Below are 21,125 nucleotides of genomic sequence, written 5' to 3'. Positions count from 1 at the left end.
AAGCTGTTTACTTTATATATTAAGCTATAAGCCTAAATAGGCTAGCTATTTTCTCCTTAAGATTATATTATAGCTTCCTAGGTCCGTAATAAGGAAGGGAATATTATATTACCTTTATCTATTAATATAAAGGTAAATCCGCAAAATACTTATAATAGGTGGCCTTATTTATCTGTTATACCTATAAATAGAAATTAGTTTAGGCAGTTCTTTAAAAGGCGCATTTTAAAAGTTAGCTAGCTTTATAGCGTATTAGGTGTCTATTAAGGTAAAGGTATTTACTCTAAAGTTAGCTAAAATAAAGGTTAAAACTTAATATCTATTATAGAATAAGGTATAAGGGATAGTGCAGCTTTTTTTGCTAACTAGCTAACCCAGATTAATATATAACGTATTAATCCTTTTTAACTCTAGAGAGGAGTTTTTTTCTAGGGTTCCTCTTTTTCTAACTTTATACTATCCTCCTAGATTAATAAAACTTTACCCCTTTTTATATTTATTAGGTAGTCTTTTATAATATAGCCCTTTTAACTATAAGAAAAGTAGGCACCTTAATTACTAAGGGCCTATATATAGGGGCTACTATATATAGGCCGAGCATTTACTAGACCTATAATAGAACTAGCTATATAGCTAGCTATTAAATTAGTGGCGAGCTATATAGCTAGTACTGCGGGAGTTATTAATTATACGGCATTACGGGCCGTTTTTATATTGCTTATAGTCTAATTTAGAGGGTTTTTAGCTTTATACCATTTAGTACATATCTTAATTTAACGGAGGCCTTAGTTAATAGCTAAGCACTAATCTATAAGCTCCTTTAGCATCTATATAGTAGTAAAAACTAGTAGTATAGCCTGCTATAAGTCTAGGGTAAGCTTATAAAATAGGTCCGATATTAGATCTTTTTAGGGAATTTAGGCCTAGCCTACTAAGTATAAAAAGCGGGTCTAAAAGGCTAAAAAGGTCTTTATTATTTTTATATTTAGGCCTTTATAATTAAGGCAGGCGTTCTATACCTTAAAGGGGTCCTTATAAATAGAAGATAAATAGTTAATTATTTTTTCTTTATAAGTAAAAGGGTTTATTAAGTCCTTAGTATATTACGAGCGTAGGTACGTCTAGGTATTCCTACTAGTACGGCTAAAGATATAGGCCATTTAGGCCTAAGGGGTAGAAAAGTAGTTAGCATTAACTTTAAGCTTATTCTGTAGTTAGAGTTTCTAGTTATTAAATATAGGGTTTATTCCATCTATAAGTAATAGGGGGTCCGCAACCTTTATAGACCGCGATAGGGCTATATAGGGCTTAGTAGGTCTGCTAAGGCGCTAAAATAGGGCCTTAAGGACTATAGTAAGTCTCTAGGTATTTAATAATTTATTACTAAATATAGAAGTAAGGGTATCTCTAGCTTTAAGTAGCTCTCGTAGTTATTTAATCTTAGTATTAGCTATCGCTAGCTCTGCCTAAGGGTTTAAAATATTAACTATTTTATTATCTAAGGTATTTAAAGGTCCTATAGCTACTTTACTAGCTACTATATTTCTTAGTATAATAATAGGGGTGTTAAATAATTCTGGGTAAATTCTTTAGGGGTTTTAGTCTATGCTTATCCTATTCTTAGGGTTTATATTCTTTTTATATTTTTAGTTTTAGTTCTTAGTTCTCGTTCTAGTTCTTATTCTAGTTCTTATTCTTTAGATATATTTAAGTTTCTTCTTAGAAAGAAAGGGTGGATAAGCTTTAGATAATATTAACGACTTAGTTAATTAAGGCACGAGTACGGTAAGAGGGACGCGTAAGCCTATACGAGTGGATTGTCTATAAACGAGGATCTAAAGCTAAAGAAAGGAAAGTAGAAGAAGAGTAGCGCCGCTCGATGTTTTATATAATCTTCACGTTACGTAACCGCAATCTACGGCAATCTATAGCAATTTGCTAGTACTGTAATAACCATTATACTAAAAATAAGCGTAGACTATCTATATAAGATCCTTTCTATTAAACACCTCTTTAATAAATTTAAAATGGTACTTTTATAGAGACATTTAGAAGACCTAAATAGGCTTTTTTCTAGAGCTACGTTTATAGGAACATTGTGAGGGGACTTTGTAGACAGGGGGCTATAAGGACACGATTGGAACAGGATAGATTGGTGAGAGAGACGAATCCTTGAGGAGGTAAGGCCTCTGGGATCGTGGAGACTATATACTACGGGCACGTGCCTCCGGCACGTGACCGGCGACCATCCGAGGGGCGTCCAGGGGTTGTCCTGAGGGCATCCCGAGGTGTCCGCAATAATATCCCTTACAAACATTTATTAGAAAACTTAACTTTTCTTTAAGGGAATCCCTTATACTTCTAAGCCCAATAAAGCCTTAATCAAGCCACTACTAGCGTTAGTTTTAGTCTCTTCTTAGCGCGCCAGTTTAATATAGTATTTTTTAAGGAGATAATATAAAGTTTTATATGTAACAGTAACCCCTATAAACGTAGCACTTAAGAGCTATATAGTTAATTTAGGGATTTCTATATATAATTTAAATAAGCAGACGCTTCTAGTGTTAAGTAAGCTTTTTGGGCTATCTAGATTTTGGTGGAGATTTAAGCGTATAGTGGCTTTTCTATTAATTAATTATATTGTAAGTAGTTAACCGATTTACGTAATAATCTACGGCAATTTCAAGCTTCAATACTCCAGCCTCCGATGCAGTAGTAATTTTAGCTCTTGCAACTTCCGAAAGCTCAGCTCCAGGCCTTCTATTTCTACTAATTTAGATGCTAAACGAGCGTTGCATTGTGGTGCAGTAAGGTCGCAATCTTTGTATTAGAATTTTGACGATCGCGATTTTGTGTTCGTGTCGGGAAACTAATGTCTTGGCACTGTAGACGTAATCGAGGCTATATAAAGTGGTAGTAGATTGGGTAATCTAAACACTATTAATAAATAACATGGCGCTTTAGCGTATTTAGCGGCTTGGCCCAAAACTTACCCTTGACAGTAGTTGTGTAGCCATACTCGTTAAACGAGCAAATCAATGCTGCCGTTCCCTGGGCCCCCGACCTCGGACGTTGGACGTTGGACGTTGGATGTTGGACCTTGCATGCTGGCGTTTGTCGAATGGCCTGTGCGCTAGCTATCGAAGCCTTAATATGTACCCTACTGCAGTGCTGTACTTGCCAAAGCCGTTTTTTTCCGACATGGGCCAAAATGAGCACCAAGACCGGCTGGAGCGGTGTGCTGGCTGTCATATCACTCATACCACTTCCTCTGCCTGTCCCGACCCCTCTCAGACTGTGTTTGAATTATTCCTCAAATAACGAAGAAAAAGAGTGTTGCTCCCCGGGTGACATCACCGATTCGCGTCGCACAACCATAATTTTACCACTGGTAACCGACCTCAGGAAAAGGCACCAGAGAAATTCCAAAATCCTCTCACTAATTCGCAGCTCTGAAGAACTTACAAGCCTGCCCGCGCGGGCACTCGACGTGCCAATTGGCTAACCAGAACCATTAGGATGCAAGCATCATGGTTCAGGGCGAGCTCCTCAGCAAATCGCCTGGTCTTGCACTCTCAGAGTGCTCCAGTTCGATCAGCGTGTCAATTTCGACTCAATGGTAGTAGCAGACCCTCTCTAGGACTCAGGACTCTAAGCTTCTCCTCGAGACGAACATTTCCTTCTCGCCCCACTACCGACCATTCTGAGATTCAGGCCCATTCCGATGGCACCATCAACCCTTTCGAAGCGCTAGATACCTTCGCCCGTCGCCACATTGGTCCTTGCCCTTCATCTGCTGAACAAATGCTCAAAGCTCTCGATCCTCCTTGCAAATCTCTCGACGACTTTGTGAAGCAAGTTATACCGTCCAACGTATTGTCTTCCCGCGATATTCAGATGTCATGGGCAGATGTACCGAAGAACTCCAAGGCACCACTACAGCGAGATATGTCGATACAGGACCATCCTCTTTCAGAAACCCATTTACTTACGCGCCTTCGAAGAATCGCAAAGAAAAACAAAGTTGCTAGAAGCTTCATTGGGTGTGGATATGCTGGTACGAAAGTGCCAGAGGTTATCAAGAGGAACATCTTTGAAGGCCCTGGATGGTACACCAGCTATACACCATATCAACCGGAGATTAGCCAAGGAAGGCTGGAGTCCCTGCTCAACTTCCAGACCATGGTGACGGATCTCACAGCGCTTCCGATTGCTAATGGATCCGTTTTAGACGAGTCCACTGCCGCGGCCGAGGCCATGACACTCTCGCTCAGCGCCCTGCCACTATCAAGACAGAAAAGGCCAAACAAAACATTCCTCGTGTCTAATCGATGCCACCCCCAGACAATTGCGGTCCTCGGTTCTCGAGCGGACGGTTTTGGGATCAAGATAGAAGTAGGCGATGTCTTGAAGGACAGCGGCAAAAGGATAGAAGAGCTTGGAGAAGACCTGGTTGGAGTGCTTGTTCAATACCCAGATACCGACGGAGGGGTGGATGGTTTTAAGGGGCTATCAGAAAAGGTGCACAAGCACGAAGCAACATTCAGTGTAGCGACCGATCTCCTGGCTTTGACTGTTCTGAAACCCCCTGGTGAATTCGGCGCGGACGTAGCCTTTGGAAATGCTCAAAGGTTCGGAGTGCCTTTAGGGTATGGTGGACCACACGCGGCTTTCTTTGCGTGTAGCGAAAAGTACAAGCGTAAGATCCCTGGACGCCTCATAGGTTTGTCAAAAGATAGGCTAGGTGATCCTGCAGCGAGACTTGCATTACAGACAAGAGAGCAACATATCCGCAGAGAAAAGGCAACAAGTAATATTTGCACTGCTCAAGCCTTGCTGGCTAACATGAGCGCGTTCTATGCCATTTACCATGGACCGGGAGGTTTGAAGGCTATTGCTGAAAATGTCGTCGCCACGGCAAGGACAATTCAAAATGGAATCTCCCAATTTGGATTTCAGACCGGGAAAAGGGGGAAATTGGACAACTCTCCTGTTCTATTTGACACAGTCGTCATTGGGACTGGTCCGAAAACGGATGAGATAATTGAAGATGCAGTTAAGAATGGCATGAACCTGAGGAAGATTGACGATGACCATACTGGCATCACTACTGATGAGACGGTAGAGGTGGCGGACGCAAGGAGAATCATTGCACTCTTTAGGCGATTCAGTAAAAATTCGGATGCCACGTACGATTCCAAAAGTTCCACGGATCCCTATCATCATCCGTTTCACAATCTGCCTCGATTGGATCTTCCCTCTGAATTCAAGCGAACTTCGCCTTATTTGACCCACCCTGTTTTTAACTCTCACCACTCGGAAACAAAACTCCTCCGATATATTCATCATCTGCAGTCAAAGGATCTCTCTCTCACACATTCCATGATACCTCTTGGTTCTTGCACCATGAAATTGAATGCAACAACGGAGATGGTGGCAGCGTCGTGGCCTGAGTTCTCATCCATCCATCCATTCGCACCTTTGGACCAGACGGAGGGGTATGCTATCCTAATTGCGGAATTGCAGAAGGATCTGGCAGAAATTACAGGCTTTCATTCGGTGTCGCTACAGCCTAACTCCGGTGCGCAGGGTGAATTCACCGGGCTACGGGTGATTCGTAAATACCAGGAGGAGCGACCAGGAAAGAAACGAGATATCTGCCTGATTCCGGTGTCTGCACACGGCACCAATCCCGCTAGTGCGGCCATGGCGGGAATGCGGGTTGTCCCGATCAGATGTGACAATGTGACTGGCAATCTTGACTTGGAAGATCTAAAGACCAAGTGCGAAAAGCACAGCGAGGAATTAGGAGCAATCATGATCACATATCCAAGCACATTTGGTGTCTTTGAGCCAAAGATTAAGGAAGTATGCAAGCTTGTACATCAGCATGGCGGCCAAGTTTACATGGATGGAGCCAATATGAATGCTCAGATTGGACTTTGCTCACCTGGGGAAATCGGGGCCGATGTCTGCCATCTTAACCTTCACAAAACCTTCTGCATTCCCCACGGCGGAGGTGGGCCTGGTGTTGGGCCTATTGGTGTGAAGGAACACCTTGCCCCGTTTCTGCCCGGCCACCCGCTCGTCGCCACAGGAGGAAAGAAGGCAATTGCACCGGTAAGTGGTGCACCGTGGGGTAGCGCAAGCATTTTACCTATCAGCTGGGCCTACATCAAGATGATGGGTGGCGTTGGGTTAACATACGCGACGAAGATTACGCTCCTAAACGCGAACTACATTCTTTCACGCTTGAAACCGCTCTATCCTATCCTATATACAAACCAAAACGGGCGATGTGCCCACGAATTTATCTTGGACGTCCGCAAGTTCAAGGAATCAGCTGGCATCGAGGCCATAGATGTGGCAAAACGTCTTCAAGATTATGGGTTTCATGCGCCAACCATGTCTTGGCCAGTGGCTAATACGCTCATGATTGAACCGACTGAATCTGAAAGTAAGGAAGAGCTAGACCGGTTTTGCGACGCTCTAATCTCGATCCGCAAAGAGATTGAGGCGGTGGAGAAGGGAGAGCAGCCAAAGGAGGGTAACGTCCTAAAGATGGCGCCACATTCGCAGAAGGACTTGATTGTAGGAGAGTGGAATCGACCATATAGCAGGGAAAAAGCAGCATATCCATTGCCTTGGCTGAAGGAAAAGAAGTTCTGGCCGTCGGTGACAAGGTTGGATGACGGTAAGCGGTTCCCTTTCTGTTTCTTGAGATAAAGCCTCTGACAGCGCTTCACAGCACACGGCGATACAAATCTCTTCTGCACCTGTGCTCCGGTGGAAGGATCCGAGGATATCACTTGTGCTGCCGCACCTTCGCCAACATAATGGCATAGATGATAGGCAATAATCTGACAATGATCTAGCAATGTGCGCGATTGAGTTGGACACGGGCATTTTCATGGATAGGATTGCGGAAGGCGTTACGCCTGTGGGGAGATTCGGCGTCTGGGATAATTCAACAGCCAGCGTTGGAACGGGGAGTTGGGTAAACTTAACTTGGGAGCTTTAACAGCCCCGAGGCTTCGGTCTTTATTGTAATTCGAACGTTACCTAAAACGAATCCAGCCAGGGTTCCCTGCTGATGAAATAAACAAGGCACGGTGACAAATGGGGCCGTATCTAAGCGACTCAGACCGCAAGGACTGCAAAGACGAGAGTCTAGATATAACTGAGGGTCAGATATTGCTCCATGTTTACGATGGCAGAACTTAAGGCACACTCACTAATACTAAATTGTCACTAGTCTCCAGCCACCCTCTTTTAACTAATCAGCTATCTACTGGCCTTAAATCTGCCCTGCCGTCTGAGGGCCTACGGTGCGAGTTTTGGTGAGTCTCGACTCCTTCTCTTAGATATATTTAACGACTCAATAATAATAATTTTAATCTAATAAAGATAATAAAAGACAGTTTGTTTTAGTCTCTTCTATAATTAATTAGATTTTTATTAAATATAGGTAAGATTTAGGTAGGTTTTTGCGATATATTATAATAAAATCGCGCCTAGTACATATATTGGATCCCGCCACAGTCGCGGTATATTCGCGAGTTACTGCTGTCTTTTTGGCCTATTTGGCCTATTTGGCGACGTGAAGGCGGAGTCCCCAGGCAAGGCTCACGAGTTGAACTAAATAAGTGTTAGGTGAAACCTGAGTAGATAGTTATATAGCCGCAAGGTACGGGCGACCCAGGGTGACTCGCCTGTGAGGCACGTGCGCTGCACGTGCCTAGGGAAACCCCTTCCTTACCTCGCACACAGACTAGGTGCCTCCACCTGACCAGGTGAAACCTCCTTTCCAGCTGCCAAGACTGCCAATCTGCCAAAATCCACCCGGGGCGTCGAACGAACAGCATGCACCAGGTGGATATCGATATCGGTGGCCCGTTCGCGCCCACCTGGTGGAGTCGACCTGGCCAAAAAAGTTATCGAACATGGCCTTAGCATATGCATCGCATCTTCTGTGCATGCAGTTGCTAAGGTAAGTTGTGGCCACCGGTGCGCGTTCTGTATGGCTGGAAGTGTGGTACCGCCAACCTTTTTCCGGTGGCTCCATCGGTGACCACGCTCAGCTTCCCCCGACCTCTTTCGGTGACCACATTCAACTTTTCCGAGACCACCAGCTGTAACTCGTTCCACAAACGCCCCAATTATTGGTCAGGCCAATGACACAATGGTCCTAGCCCTCAAAAACTCAGCCTCAGCTGAAGGTCCCAGGCAAGCTGAAGATGCCCAGGCAAGCTGAAGGTGCCCAGGCAAGAGGCAAGCTGCAGGTGCTAGGCAGGTATGTTTATTGTTAAGAAACTCCGCGACTACCTGTTCAATTTTTGATTTACCACTCATTCGCACAAAGACTGCCCAATCGCTCGCAATAACATCAAAGCATCTGTTAACGTTCAAATCCTTACAATGACAATCCCACACTATGGCGTCTGGGCTGCCATACCTACGAGCTTCAAAGCCCAAACCAAAGTAGACGACAGCAAAAGTCCTCACATAACTCTCAAATTCAAGGATGACCCCAATGCAAGCAGAGAGCTCCAAGCCGCCATCAACGTCAAATCTACAGACCGCGACACACGACTGGTTTACTGGTTCGTAAAGGACTTCAAACACCCTATCACGGACGCGTTGGCAAATCTTGATCTCGGTTTCCACCTGATCCGGCCCAACGACTCTCAAACCGGCGACCTGGCCCTCGACTATATCCGCACCCAACCCGAGCTTATGACCCTCGAGGACGGTAGGATCCTTGAGCACGACATCCCCGGCCCAAACAACGACATCCTCGATGAGATGAAGCCGATTTTGCAGACCGCTATTGACAAAAACAATGGCGCAACCGTGTATCTATTCGGGTCGAGCTTTGGCTCGGGCATCCACGACATCCACATGAACCAGGGCAGTCTGCCGCGATTTGATAATGGTGTTAATCAGGATGGTGGGATCCTATTTAACTTTCCCAACGACGGCCACTGGGAAGCAATCTTTCTTGCGTTTGCCTCGCAGAAATACCCCACCGACAACAAGACCGGCAGGTCCTTGCCCGACAGCGAGTCATTCGCGGAAAGAATCCAGCAGGAGTAATCGATAATCGGAGCTCTTTCCACGGTCGCCTGGGGGGTAATTGGCTGCGGCAAAGTGGGCATGTGAGAGAGTAAGAGCTCTATGCCGAAGAGGAAAGGCCCAAGTTGGCTATCTAGAGTGTAGTGGCTACATACACTAAAATAAATGTAAAAACGCTTCGTCAGCACATTGCTTTATGTGTTTTATGATAAATGAAGTAACGTAGCTTATGGGCTGACGGTTGCGGGGCTTTTGCCGAATGGTCTTACCGCTTGCCTATTTAAGCTTAGGCAGGGATCAAGCTGCGTCAGCCAAAGCGCTTGCGATTGCTGCGCAATTGATGGCAGAGGCATCTACTATTACATTTGAGGTAGCAATGGCTCACTCAAAGGCTTTTTAAGCAGCTGCATAAAAGGTAGATAAAGAGGTTAATACGACTCCTTCGCTATATATACTAGATAAGGCTCTAATACCTACCCTAGTATTAATACCACCCACCTTAGCTATTAATTAGGAGCACATTAAGAAATTTAGGAGTGCGCTATAAGCTAAATATATAGAGACGTGTAGGCGTTATAAGGAGTAGTGGTTTTAAATAAGCCTAGCTATAGAGGGTAACAATATAGGTATATATAAAGCCTATATTAGGGATACTAATAGCCTTAAAGATCTAGCCCTTTCTTTCTTATTTAGTAAAGGCAATAAGCTTAACCTAGAGGGGCTTCTAATTGCGTGCATATATAGTTAGCAATATTGCTATACTAGCTACGTTTACTACTTTAGCTAAAATATATTAAAGTCTTAGAGATAGCTACTTGTAAGGGATATTATTGCGGACACCTCGGGTTGCCCTCAGGACAACCCCTGGACGGCCCTCGGATGGTCGCCGGTCACGTGCCGGAGGCACGTGCCCGTAGTATATAGTCTCCACGATCCCAGAGGCCTTACCTCCTTAAGGATTCGTCTCTCTTACCAATCTATCCTGTTCCAATCGTGTCCTTATAGCCCCCTGTCTACAAGATCCCCTCACACTACTATAGTTACCTACTAAACGTAATATACTAATTATAAGGCCTATAACAGTAGTAGGTAGTAAATACTTAAGTTGGTGGTTTAGTAAGTAATATACTATAAGGCGTTCTATTATAGAATATTGGCTTTACTTTCTAAAGATTAATTATCCGGACTATCGCAATATTAAAATATATAGTAACTGGCTTACTAGCTTACCTAAGAATAATTCTATATTAGATTAGCTGCCTTTTATTAATAAGTTAGACTCTAACTCCAGTAACTTAATAGCTTCCCCCCTAAGCTATAGGCTGTATTAGCTCCTATAAGCAATCCTACTCTTACTATTAGTTATTATTGGTTATATAAGGTAACTCACCAATAACAACTACTTAAGTAGGTTATAGTGATATTAGTTAATAAAGCTTATTAATTAAATAAGAAAGGGCGAGGGGCTTAAGACTCCTCGCTACGCTAGTGCCGCGGCGTCACGTAATAACCGCATGCCTTATTCCCAACACTAGCAATTCTTCTTTTATAGTTGCCATCTATATATAAATACTGCTTAACTAGCGTAATAAATATTAATCCTTTTTACTTACTATTGCTATTATAATATAAGTCTCGCTGTTTTAAAAGTTGCCTCTTAGTACGTAGTGCTTTCTTACTTAGAGTTATAGGAGGATATTATACTAGGGCCGTTAAGGCGCTAGTTATAAGCAAGCTAATAGTAATTTTCTATCCTAGGGATAGAAAATCCTAATTAGCTAGGTTAAGTTAGGGTCTACAGAATATTATACTAAAAAGTCTTAGTAAGAGAATCTAACTAATTAGATAACTTTAACCGCCGGTTAAAGTTCTTAGATATCTTAAGACCTTACGTAACTAAGAAATTTTTAGGGACTCCCTTTTAACCTAACCTTTAACTCGTATACGTAGAGTATTTATATTAATAAACGTCTCTAGTGCCTTATTTGGGTTTACCTTTATTATTATATTTGCTAAATTATCTTAGCTATTAATCTATTAAATCTTAAAGAGTTTTTAACGCTTGTAGGATTGCTAAAGTGCTATAATATTAATTATAAGGCGCTTCTCCTTTATAGTACTAAGCTTAACTAAACACTTATAGAGGGAATATAAGTCGGTGTATATAATTATAGGGATATCGGGAAGTTCGAGTTAATCTATAATTATCTTTAGGGTAGTTCCAATTGCAATTACTATATTAACTCCACTAACTATTCTATATATCTCTAATACTAAAACACTTTAGGTAATGCGCTTGCTTTTAGTTAAGCTCTAATAGATAAGATTACTATAAATTATAAAGTTATTCTCTCTAGTAAATTTATTTATAATAATAATCTTATATCCTAACTAGGAGCTAAAATCTTTATTATTTATAAATAATCTATTAATAAATATAAGGAGCTTAGCGGTAGGAAGATTAATAGGCACATAGAGTAGTCCCTAATTAAAATGGTTTATTTGCTAGAAAAGACGTTTATTTAGGGTAAGAATATTATCCTTAGTTAGTTCCTAATATTAGGCGGTAACAGAAAAATTAAATAAAACCTTAGGTTAATAGATAGAAGTAATATAAGCTCTATAAGCGCGTTACTCTACGTATCCTTACTTTAGGGAATTAACGTTAATAATATTAATCTTCTTACCTTAACCCTTCTAGCGTAAAGCAATAGAATCCTTATTTAGGGAGAGGATTCATTTATTAAAAAGTAATAGTATTATTAAATTAAGCTTTTCCTTTAGCTTTACTATAAGATTTGCTTTTACTAGCTTATCCTCTTTAAGAGCTAAGAATTAGTCGTCTCCTAAGATAATTATATTATTAGTTTATATACTAATAATTCTAAATAGGGTTCCTATAGTTATAATAAGGAAGCAGGGATTAAATATAGAAGTAGTTATTAAAAGCTTCTCTTTATAGTGCTTGCTATAGGTAGCCCACTAGTAAGTTCCTGCCTTTATAATTCTATATAATAGCTTAAGCACAACCATAATTATATCTTTAGGATACTAGTGGCGAATTTGCTCTAAAAGGTATACTAATATTAAGCGCTAAAGGTGCGTCTCTAATTAGGTATAAGCTTAAGTAATATCTTATAAATAAACCGCTATTTTATTCTTTATTAAGGAGGAAGCTAATATAATAATAACTTGCTAACTAGCTCGTTAAATTATAGGAGATTATATAAGAATTATCTCTTTACTATTATCGTTATAACCTTAGATAATAAGCCTTAATTTCTTAAATAGGGCGTTAGTAGCTTTGCCCTTAATCTTATTAACTATCCTTAACTTAAAGATGCGAACTTTATTAAACTTAGTAGGGTTATACTTCTTAAATTTAAAGACTTCTCTTATAATAAGGCTATCGATCTCCTACTTATTAGATACTTAAAAAGAAGCTCCTAAAGTTATAATACAACCTTCCTTTTAAAGCTATTTTGCGAGTTTAAAGTTAGCCTTCTTCTTAGCTGTTATAAAGGCTATTAATAGCTTAACTCTATTCTTAATAGCGGCAATAAATTGCTCTTTAAAATTAATAAGATATTAGCGATTTTGTAATCCCTTCGGGCGACCTCTACCGCGTTATAGTTACGGCATATCTACTATAATTATATTAGGATTATAGTCGTTTTCTAGAGCACGTTAATTATAGTTCTCCTTTAGGGTATCTTTTAGGGTATCCTATAAAGGCTTAAAACTATTATCTTTATAGTAAAGCTTAATAACGATTAAATAGAATTAAGTAGGTCTATAAGGCATCTAAATAGTATAAGTTTAACTATTAATTATAATAAGTTAATATAGGCCTAACTATCCTCCCTTTTTACGCTATACGCGTACCTTAGACTAAAGTAGTAGATTAAGTATAGTTAAGGTATTTAGGCCATTTCTTATTCCTAATACGTCGTTAACCTAGCGTATGGCGTAGAGACGTTATACTTCCTTTATTGCCTTATAAATAGCCTTAGCTTATTATATAATAAAGGGAGATAGTAGAGAATTATTAGTTATTTAAGGGTAGGCGCTAAAGACTAGTAATATAGGTACGAGTCTATTTAGGCTAGCGGAATTATTAATAGCTTTAACAGCTATTTATAAAGTAAGTTCTTCGCTAGCATCCTCTAGTTCTAAAGAAATAATCTTATATACGCGGCGCAATAGCGCGTAATATTGCTCTACTTTTTTAATGCTATTATATGCCTTAATAGGAACTTCTTTAACCTTAATTACTGTTACGGACGCTTTAAGTACAATGTTATAACTACTAAGAAGAGAGTCGGAGGAAGCTAGTTAGTTAATTTAGGCACGGTCCAGGATGGAGCCGATAGAGCTATATAACGAGGAATGGTAACTAAGGTTATATAATATGATCTATATAATCTGTAGGATCTATATAATCTGCAATAGAGTAAATAGAGCATACGTATATTACGTATAAGAAGGATTTTATAGGAGTACGGTTGTGTATTTAAGGACCCTTAGTCCCTACCTAAGATAGTTCCTTCCTTATAGTAATTCTCAGAATATAATTAGAGTTAATCTGTTAGGCAACCACTCTACTAGTTATTACGTTGCTGACTTTACTTTACATTACCTACACACCTAGCCCATTAACGAGCCCATTGTAGTTCTTACTACAAGGTTCCGTTATATAATTACTACCTAGTTACGGTATTAAATATAAAAAGTCGAACAATATGCCACTAAAAGCACCAGCCACAACGCCATTAACGGCGGCAACTACTTTAAGGTTAGGTAACGACACTAGTATGGCAGATACTAACTTATAGTAACCTATAACGGTCGGATAACTATAAGAGATAGTTAACTAGCTAATAGAAAATAATGCGACGTTAGAAAATAGGATTAACGGGATAGGAGCAGTAAAGATTAAGCTACTATTAATTGAAAGGTACTTAGGAGAAAGATTAAAGCTTAAAGGATTCCTTACGTAAATGCACTTTAAGGTTACGCAAGAAGGAGCCAAGCTACTAACACCTATGGATTAAATAGCGTATATAGGACTATTCCTATTAGGAAGGGCACTTAAGTAGTTTAAGCCTTACTTTACGGAGATATAAGCGAATAGTATAATAACCACCAATTAAGATATACGGTTTATATTTATAAGCTAGGAAGGGTTCGCGGAATAACTAACACAGATATTTAGAAACCCGAAGACAGTAACTACGGCGGAAAGGAAACTCTAAAACATTATATAATAAACCTTAGTAATTAAGTATATAACGCAGTTCCAGACGTTAGCAATATAAGTTAAGTGGAATAATAGGGCGCTTATAGCACAGTATAAATAAGGACTTAAGGCTAAAGTCTAGGACGCGATTATCCTAATAGAAGATACGGATACCCTAAGGGAACTAATAGATTAAGCGATTAAAATTAATAACTGGATCTACTAAAGGGAACAGGCTAAGAGAGGCTAGGATAGAGTTCTATAGTTATATAAGGCGCAAAGTACGCAATAACTAAAGCTAAGTTAAAAACTATGGTATAGCGCAGAGCTAATAAACCTAAGTGGTACTAAAGAAGCCTATAAAGGATGGAGTAAGAAACCGTAGAAACCTAGAGGATAAGGATTAAGTAATTAAAGGTCTAAGGAGTAGAGGCTAAATTAGGGATCTTAATAGCAGAAGACATTTAGTCGGACTCTATAGTAAGAGAAATAGTTTAAAAAAGGAGCTTATATAAATTGCGGGAAATAGGGTTATTACGTTAGAGACTATAGAAGTAGTTAGAGTTACTATATAGTAAAAGGTATAAAACTAGCAGACGATATATATATATAAAGGGACGATAATATACTATAAGGAATAAAAGAGTGTTTAATTAAAAGCTTTGCGTTTTGTTATAATAACGTATACTAAATTTATAAAGACGCTAAGTATAGCGTAAGCTATTGGCTATAAAAGCTATATTTAGCGGAATATAAAGGAACTGATAAACCAGTTCGCAGATTGGATATTAAGGACAATAACTTTAATATAGGCGAAATATTTTATAATAATAAGGCAATAAAGGCGGCTTACTAGGAGCATATAGACCTTAGAGATATTATAACAGAGGTAGAGGATAATTCCACTATAGAATAGGGAATATTAGTAGGGATTAAGACCCCACTAGATATAATGTCTATTGCTTTACAAGACGTAAGAGAAGTAGGATAGCGAACTACTTTGGCACTCGATAAAGGCAAAAGGCTAAAGGCTTAAGATTTTTAAAATAAGATAAGAGACGACTAAGATTTCTAAGAAGGGATAGGGCAAGCTTAAGGACCTATAATGGACGATAACCGATAGAGCAGAGCAGTAGCTTAGTTTAAAGATATACGAATAAGCTTGGGATAGAGTTTTCTATAGGTATAAGACTCTTAAGATAAGATAAGTAAGATTTAAGACTCTTAAGATGAGATAAGAATACTAAGCAAGCCTAGTTAAACTAAGGCTGGAGCTAAGCTTAAAATAGAAGTAAGCTCGGGATTATAAATCTAAAGGGGTTAAGAATTTGGAGTATAAATAAGGACACCCATAAATAAGAGGCAAGAGACTTCTTTATAGATTAGAGAATCTATAATATAAATAGTAACTAGATTAGGAGACAGGTATATAGACCTAGAAGACTTACTAGGGGAATATAGTGTTCGGCCTAAAGATTGAAAAGTTAATACTAAGATTAAGAAGTAAGAAGACTTTAAGGATCCACTTATAAGACGCGAAAAGAAAGAAACTATGGAAGAATTTAGAGTAAGAATTACCTTATAGCAAGAGCAGAAACTAGATAAGAGATCTAGTATATTAGGACGTATAAGGGACAGAGTATTGGTATAAAGAATTACTAATAGGCCTAGGGCAGGCACACTAAGAGCTAAGTAGCTTACTAAACTAGAATAAGAAGAGGATTTAGGAATTCTAACTAGGTTTAAGGAACGACATACTAAAGGCTATTATAATATAGTAATAAGAAGATACTTCCTTACGGACAAGCTGTATATACTCTAGCAGCTGTACCAAAAGTGGTATAGGCAAAGGCACAATGACAAGTAAGAAGATTTCTATATGTAGTTAGATAAGAAAGTTATCTAGGACTACCCGATTACGGAAAAAGCAATAAGTCATATTAAAGGATCTAAAAGAGCGTTTAGAGGACTAGAGAAGTAAGAGGCGTATCTTAGTACCTACGAATAAAGTTGCGACGTTTAGATTAATAAGAGAAAGGTTTAAACTTAAGGATAAAGACGAGCTAAGAGTTAACCTAAAGCACCTAGCATATTATATATTAACGTGGATTATATGTGTAAATAATACGTATAATACACACAGAGCACTAAAAGATAAGCATTGGAAATATCCTATAAGAATATATTAGTTGGCAGAAAAATAAAAGTATTAGAACGCTAAGTATATGCATAGCTAGCATTTAATAGAAGTTTAGGAGTTAGGCGACTTAATACTTTAGCTAAAAAGATTCCTTACGGAAGAATGCCTAGATAAATAATAGTAGTAGAAATGCCTAGAGAATACGTATCTATAGTATATTAAAAACAAAAAGCGAATAAAGTATTAGCTAAAGACGGACTAAGTGCAAGTAGGATTAAGTAGCTAATAGTTAGGAAAAGTAAAGGCCCACGGAACCAGAGGGAGCTAGTAGTAGAGCCTTAGACCCTTAAAGGAATTTAAGGATAACACCTAAATTTACGAGTTAAATGGCAAGATTAATAGTTTAAAGCATTAATAGATAGTGGAGCGATAAGGAACTATATCTTACTAGTAGCAGTTAAGAGAATAGGGCTACTACACAGATAGAAGGAGCAACCTTACCTATTAGTTATAAATTTAGGAGATCTAATAGCCTACAGAGGAGGGATTATTAATCTTAAAATAGGACTAATTTAAATAACCATTAAAGGAAGACGAATTAAGATGTCTTTTAATATCCTACTATTAGGACGGAATAAGGCAGTACTAAGAATGCCTTAGTTATAGGAATATAATCCAAAGATTGATTAGATTATAGGTTAGGTCAATATTAGGGATACTTAGCGCCGCAAGTTGCGATAGTAAGCTAAGTTGGTATAGTACTAAGTAGGAGCAACCTATGAAGAAACAGAAAAAGGACTAAGTTACGTACTAAAAAGATACTATAAGTACGGCAAGAAACTATGGTTACTAGAAAGTAAAAAGCTGTTAGAGTATATAGCATGGGACTATAAGATAGAATTAAAACTAGGAATAAGTCTAAAGTTCTTTCTAATCTATAAGCTTACCTAAGAGGAAGGTAGAGCACTAAAAGAGTTTATCTAGGAAAACCTATAGAAGGGATATATTAGACCATCGTAGTTATTAGCGGGTTATCTAGTACTATTTATACTAAAGAAGAATAGCAAACTAAGGCTGTGTATTAACTATAGGTAGTTAAATAGCATTACCAGAAAGGATAGGTATCCTTTACCCTTAATTAACGAAATTTAAAATAGGATAGGTAACGCGCAAATCTTTATAAAGATTAATCTAAGATAGGTGTACTACTAGATTAGAATTAAGGAAGGCGACGAATAAAAGGCAGCCTTTAGGTTAAAGGAAGGACTATATAAACTATTAGTTATATAATTTAGGCTTATAAATACACTAGTAACGTTCTAGAAGTATATTAACAACGTATTAGGAGAGCACTTAGATAAGTTTATTATAGTATACCTCGACGATATTATTATCTACTTAATAACTAAGAAAGAACACGGGGAATACGTTAAATGGGTTTTAAAGAAACTATAAAAAAAACAGATGCTAGTAGTAATTAAGAAATGCAAGTTCTTTACCAGAAAAACCAATTTTGTTAAATTTATTATTAAACTAGGCCAACTTAGTATAGATTTAAAAAAGATTAAGGCTATAGTAAATTAGTAAGAACTAGAGAACGTTATACAGTTAAGATTATTCCTAGGGTTTTATAATTACTGTAAAAGGTTTATAGCGCAGTAGTTAAAGAATATTAAGCTATTTACGCGATTAATAAAGAAGGAAGAACTATAGGCGTAGAGAGAGGAACAGTAGGAACTTTTTAAAAAAAGTTAAAGAGTTGTTTACCTAGGAGCTAGTTCTTAAGATTTATTAACTAGGATTAGAAACGGTTATAAAAACGAATATATTAGACTATATACTAGGGGCATGCTTTATATAGAAATATTAAAATAGATGGCACCTAGTAGTATACTATAGTTAGAAGATAACACTACTAGAGTTAAACTATAACATCTATAATAAGGAGTTATTAGGTATAGTTACAGCACTAAAGAAATAAAAAGCATTCTTATAAGGCATAGAGAAACTATTTATAGTTAAGATAGATTATAAGAACCTAATAGGATTCCTAATAATAAAGGAACTTAACTAAAGATAGGTTAGATGGGCAGAAATGCTTATAGAATACCATTTTAAGATTTAGTATACTAAGGGTACAGACAATATATAAGCAGATACTCTAAGTTGGAAAGCTAAACTGTAAAACGATGAAAAGCCATTAGGGGCTTTACTATAAAGAGATATAGACGGATTAATTAGGTATAATTATCTAAAAATTATAACAACTTAAGAGGAATAAGATAGAGTTTATAAGTTACTAGAGAGCTTTTAGGTATAGAGGATTCTAAAAGTATAGCTAGAAGACCTATAAATGGATATATACAAAAATTATAAAGTAAAGTATATCCTAAAAAGCATAGCGGAGTAATTTATAGAAGAGTTTTATAAGGGATTAACTTAAGGATATAATAGAGCTATAGGCCTAGTGTTAAGACTTTAAGAGGAGTACATTATTAATGGAATCTAGGGCTTAGCGCGAAAAGTTATAAAGGAATATCTAGATTGCTAAAGGAATAAACTAATAAGGCATAAGCCGTATAGAGGGCTATAACCTATTAAAACACTAGAGAGACTATAGGAGGTTATATTATAGGACTTTATTATTAAGTTACTAAAGTTAAAAGATCCTATTACCGGATAAGATTATAACGCGATCTTAGTAATAGTAGATAAGCTTATAAAGTAGGGATACTTTATAGTATATATAGAAGAAATCTTAACAGAAGATATTACTAAAATCTATATTAAAGAAGTATTTATAAGATATAGAGCATTAAGTAAGATTATATTAGATAGAGATCCAAGATTTATAGTAGTATTTTAGGAAGTATTTTTAGCGGAGTAAGGAGTTAGAGCAGCAACTTCTACTATATATTATCCGCAGACAGATAGGTAAACAGAAATATTAAATTAGATACTAGAATAGTATTTAAAACACTATATTAATTACGCATAGAATAATTAGGTATTATTACTACTAGTTATATAGTTTATATATAATGCAACACCTTAAGAAGGAATAGGCATATTACTATTTAAGGCAAATTATNGNTATAAGCTAAGAATATNNTTNTTANTATAGNAAGTNAAGAAAATAAGTAGTANAGCTAAANANAGAATAAAGANATTAATNAATCTTTATATAGACCTTATAGAATTAGTAAAGAAAGTATAAGAGAGAATAAAAAAGTACTATAATGCTAAAAGATCTAAGGGACCAGATCTTAAGGAGGGAGATAAAGTATAGCTACTACACAAAAATTTTAAGAGTTGACGACTAAGTAAGAAGTTAAACTACGTTAGTGTTATGGAACGCGGGCAATGGCTACAAAGCGTATGTATTTGGGGAGTCTACAAGACGTTACGCGATCGATCGTAAGGGTCGAGGGCGTAAGGAGGTGATATACCCTCGCGTAGCTAATATAAGCTATACGCGAGGTATACGCAAGAGCACGGGGTTCTCCTATAGAGGCCCCTGCGGTCGGGTTCCGTAACACTACCCCCCCTCCTATTAAGGCGGAGCTCCGGCAACGCTGTGGTTGCTATATATATATAAGGGGAAATGCTTAGGGTATCTAGAAGAAGGAATATCGTTATAGGTATAACGGGCTCGTATAGGTACTTCTAACTTAAAGCTTATAGGTTGCTACTATGCGAAGGTGCTAGGCTATAGAGGGGAAGGAGGCTGTTAGGGACTTAGTAAGGTGCAAGGGTATTGCCGAGGCGCTAGTAGCAAGCGAGCTAATAGCAATTTTCTATCCCGGGGATAGAAAATCCTAATTAGTTGGCTTCTCCTTAGCGTCTAGAATCTAACTAATTAGACAACTTTAACCGGTGGTTAAAGTTCCTTAATATCTCATCGGAGTAGTCACGTAATAGTAATATACAACGATTTAGCTATAACGGCTCCTATAGGGGATTAGGTACGAAATCTCTGCTTAGGCCTAGTTTCTGTAGGTTTATATAGTAGAAATCGCTAATTAGATCTTTTACGTTTTTAAAATCTTCCTATAGTTGCCATTCTGGCTAATCTATATTAAATCCTGTATAGGTAGCTTTATAGTAGAGCCGCCGTCCTCTGCCTTTGCCAAAGTATTTAGAGTTAATAATTCATTTAACGGTCCACTCCTCATAGTTCTCGTCTTCGTTCTTATCTCAGATTAATACTAGTAGGGGTTTAGGCTATATTTGTCCTGGTAGAGGGTTAGGCTGGTGAAGGTATAGTAGCTATAGGTAAAACACGGGCTATATCCTACGGGTGGCTAAGGCAGGCGGGAGCTCTAGTTCGTATGTAGCTCCTCTGTTAATAACTTGTTTAATCTAGTAGGGGCTAAGGTTCTTATAATCGAGTGACTTCATAGGTCTCTGTATGGAGATATTGCGTATATCTAACTATACCCAATTACCAACACGCATCTTAGGTGGTGGTATTCTATAGCGGTTAGCGAAGTAAGCTTATTTCGCTTAGGCCTAGGCCATCTCTCCTTTGCAGTAGTTAAGTAGGTCTTTTATACGGTCTATATATTGGTCGGTAAATAGCATCTTAAGGCGTTTTTTATATGGCAGTTTCTTATTAATAGGCTCTGGTGGCTCTATACCAGATTATAGGTAATATCCTTTATTCGCGAA

General features: G+C 38.1%; 3 protein-coding genes across 3 annotated transcripts; 2 read left to right on the top strand and 1 right to left on the bottom strand.

Moving 5' to 3' along the window:
- Positions 1-3,256: 3,256 nt before the first annotated feature.
- K441DRAFT_662823 (glycine dehydrogenase) lies at positions 3,257-7,334 on the top strand. Its single transcript, XM_067649102.1, has 3 exons — positions 3,257-6,694; positions 6,749-7,186; positions 7,256-7,334. Exons 1-2 carry the CDS (start codon positions 3,520-3,522, stop codon positions 6,835-6,837), a joined length of 3,264 nt encoding a protein of 1,087 aa, XP_067502177.1. The 5' UTR covers positions 3,257-3,519; the 3' UTR covers positions 6,838-7,186; positions 7,256-7,334.
- Positions 7,335-8,418: 1,084 nt separating this feature from the next.
- Positions 8,419-9,096, top strand: K441DRAFT_569540 (uncharacterized protein; the record flags this gene model as incomplete). Its single annotated transcript, XM_067643868.1, has 1 exon — positions 8,419-9,096. One exon carries the CDS (start codon positions 8,419-8,421, stop codon positions 9,094-9,096), a length of 678 nt encoding a protein of 225 aa, XP_067502176.1.
- A 3,240-nt stretch (positions 9,097-12,336) lies between these two features.
- On the bottom strand, positions 12,337-12,492 carry K441DRAFT_569256 (uncharacterized protein; the record flags this gene model as incomplete). The annotated part of the gene is made up of 1 exon (XM_067643855.1): positions 12,337-12,492. A coding segment is annotated over one exon (156 nt), but the record flags the coding sequence as incomplete, so codon positions are not given.
- Between the last annotated feature and the right edge of the window lie 8,633 nt (positions 12,493-21,125).

This window comes from Cenococcum geophilum (genome assembly GCF_001692895.1).
Source record: "Cenococcum geophilum 1.58 unplaced genomic scaffold K441scaffold_31, whole genome shotgun sequence".
NCBI lineage: Eukaryota > Fungi > Ascomycota > Dothideomycetes > Gloniales > Gloniaceae > Cenococcum > Cenococcum geophilum.
Note: the sequence above shows the minus strand (reverse complement) of the source record. Positions and strands in the feature narration are given on the sequence as shown.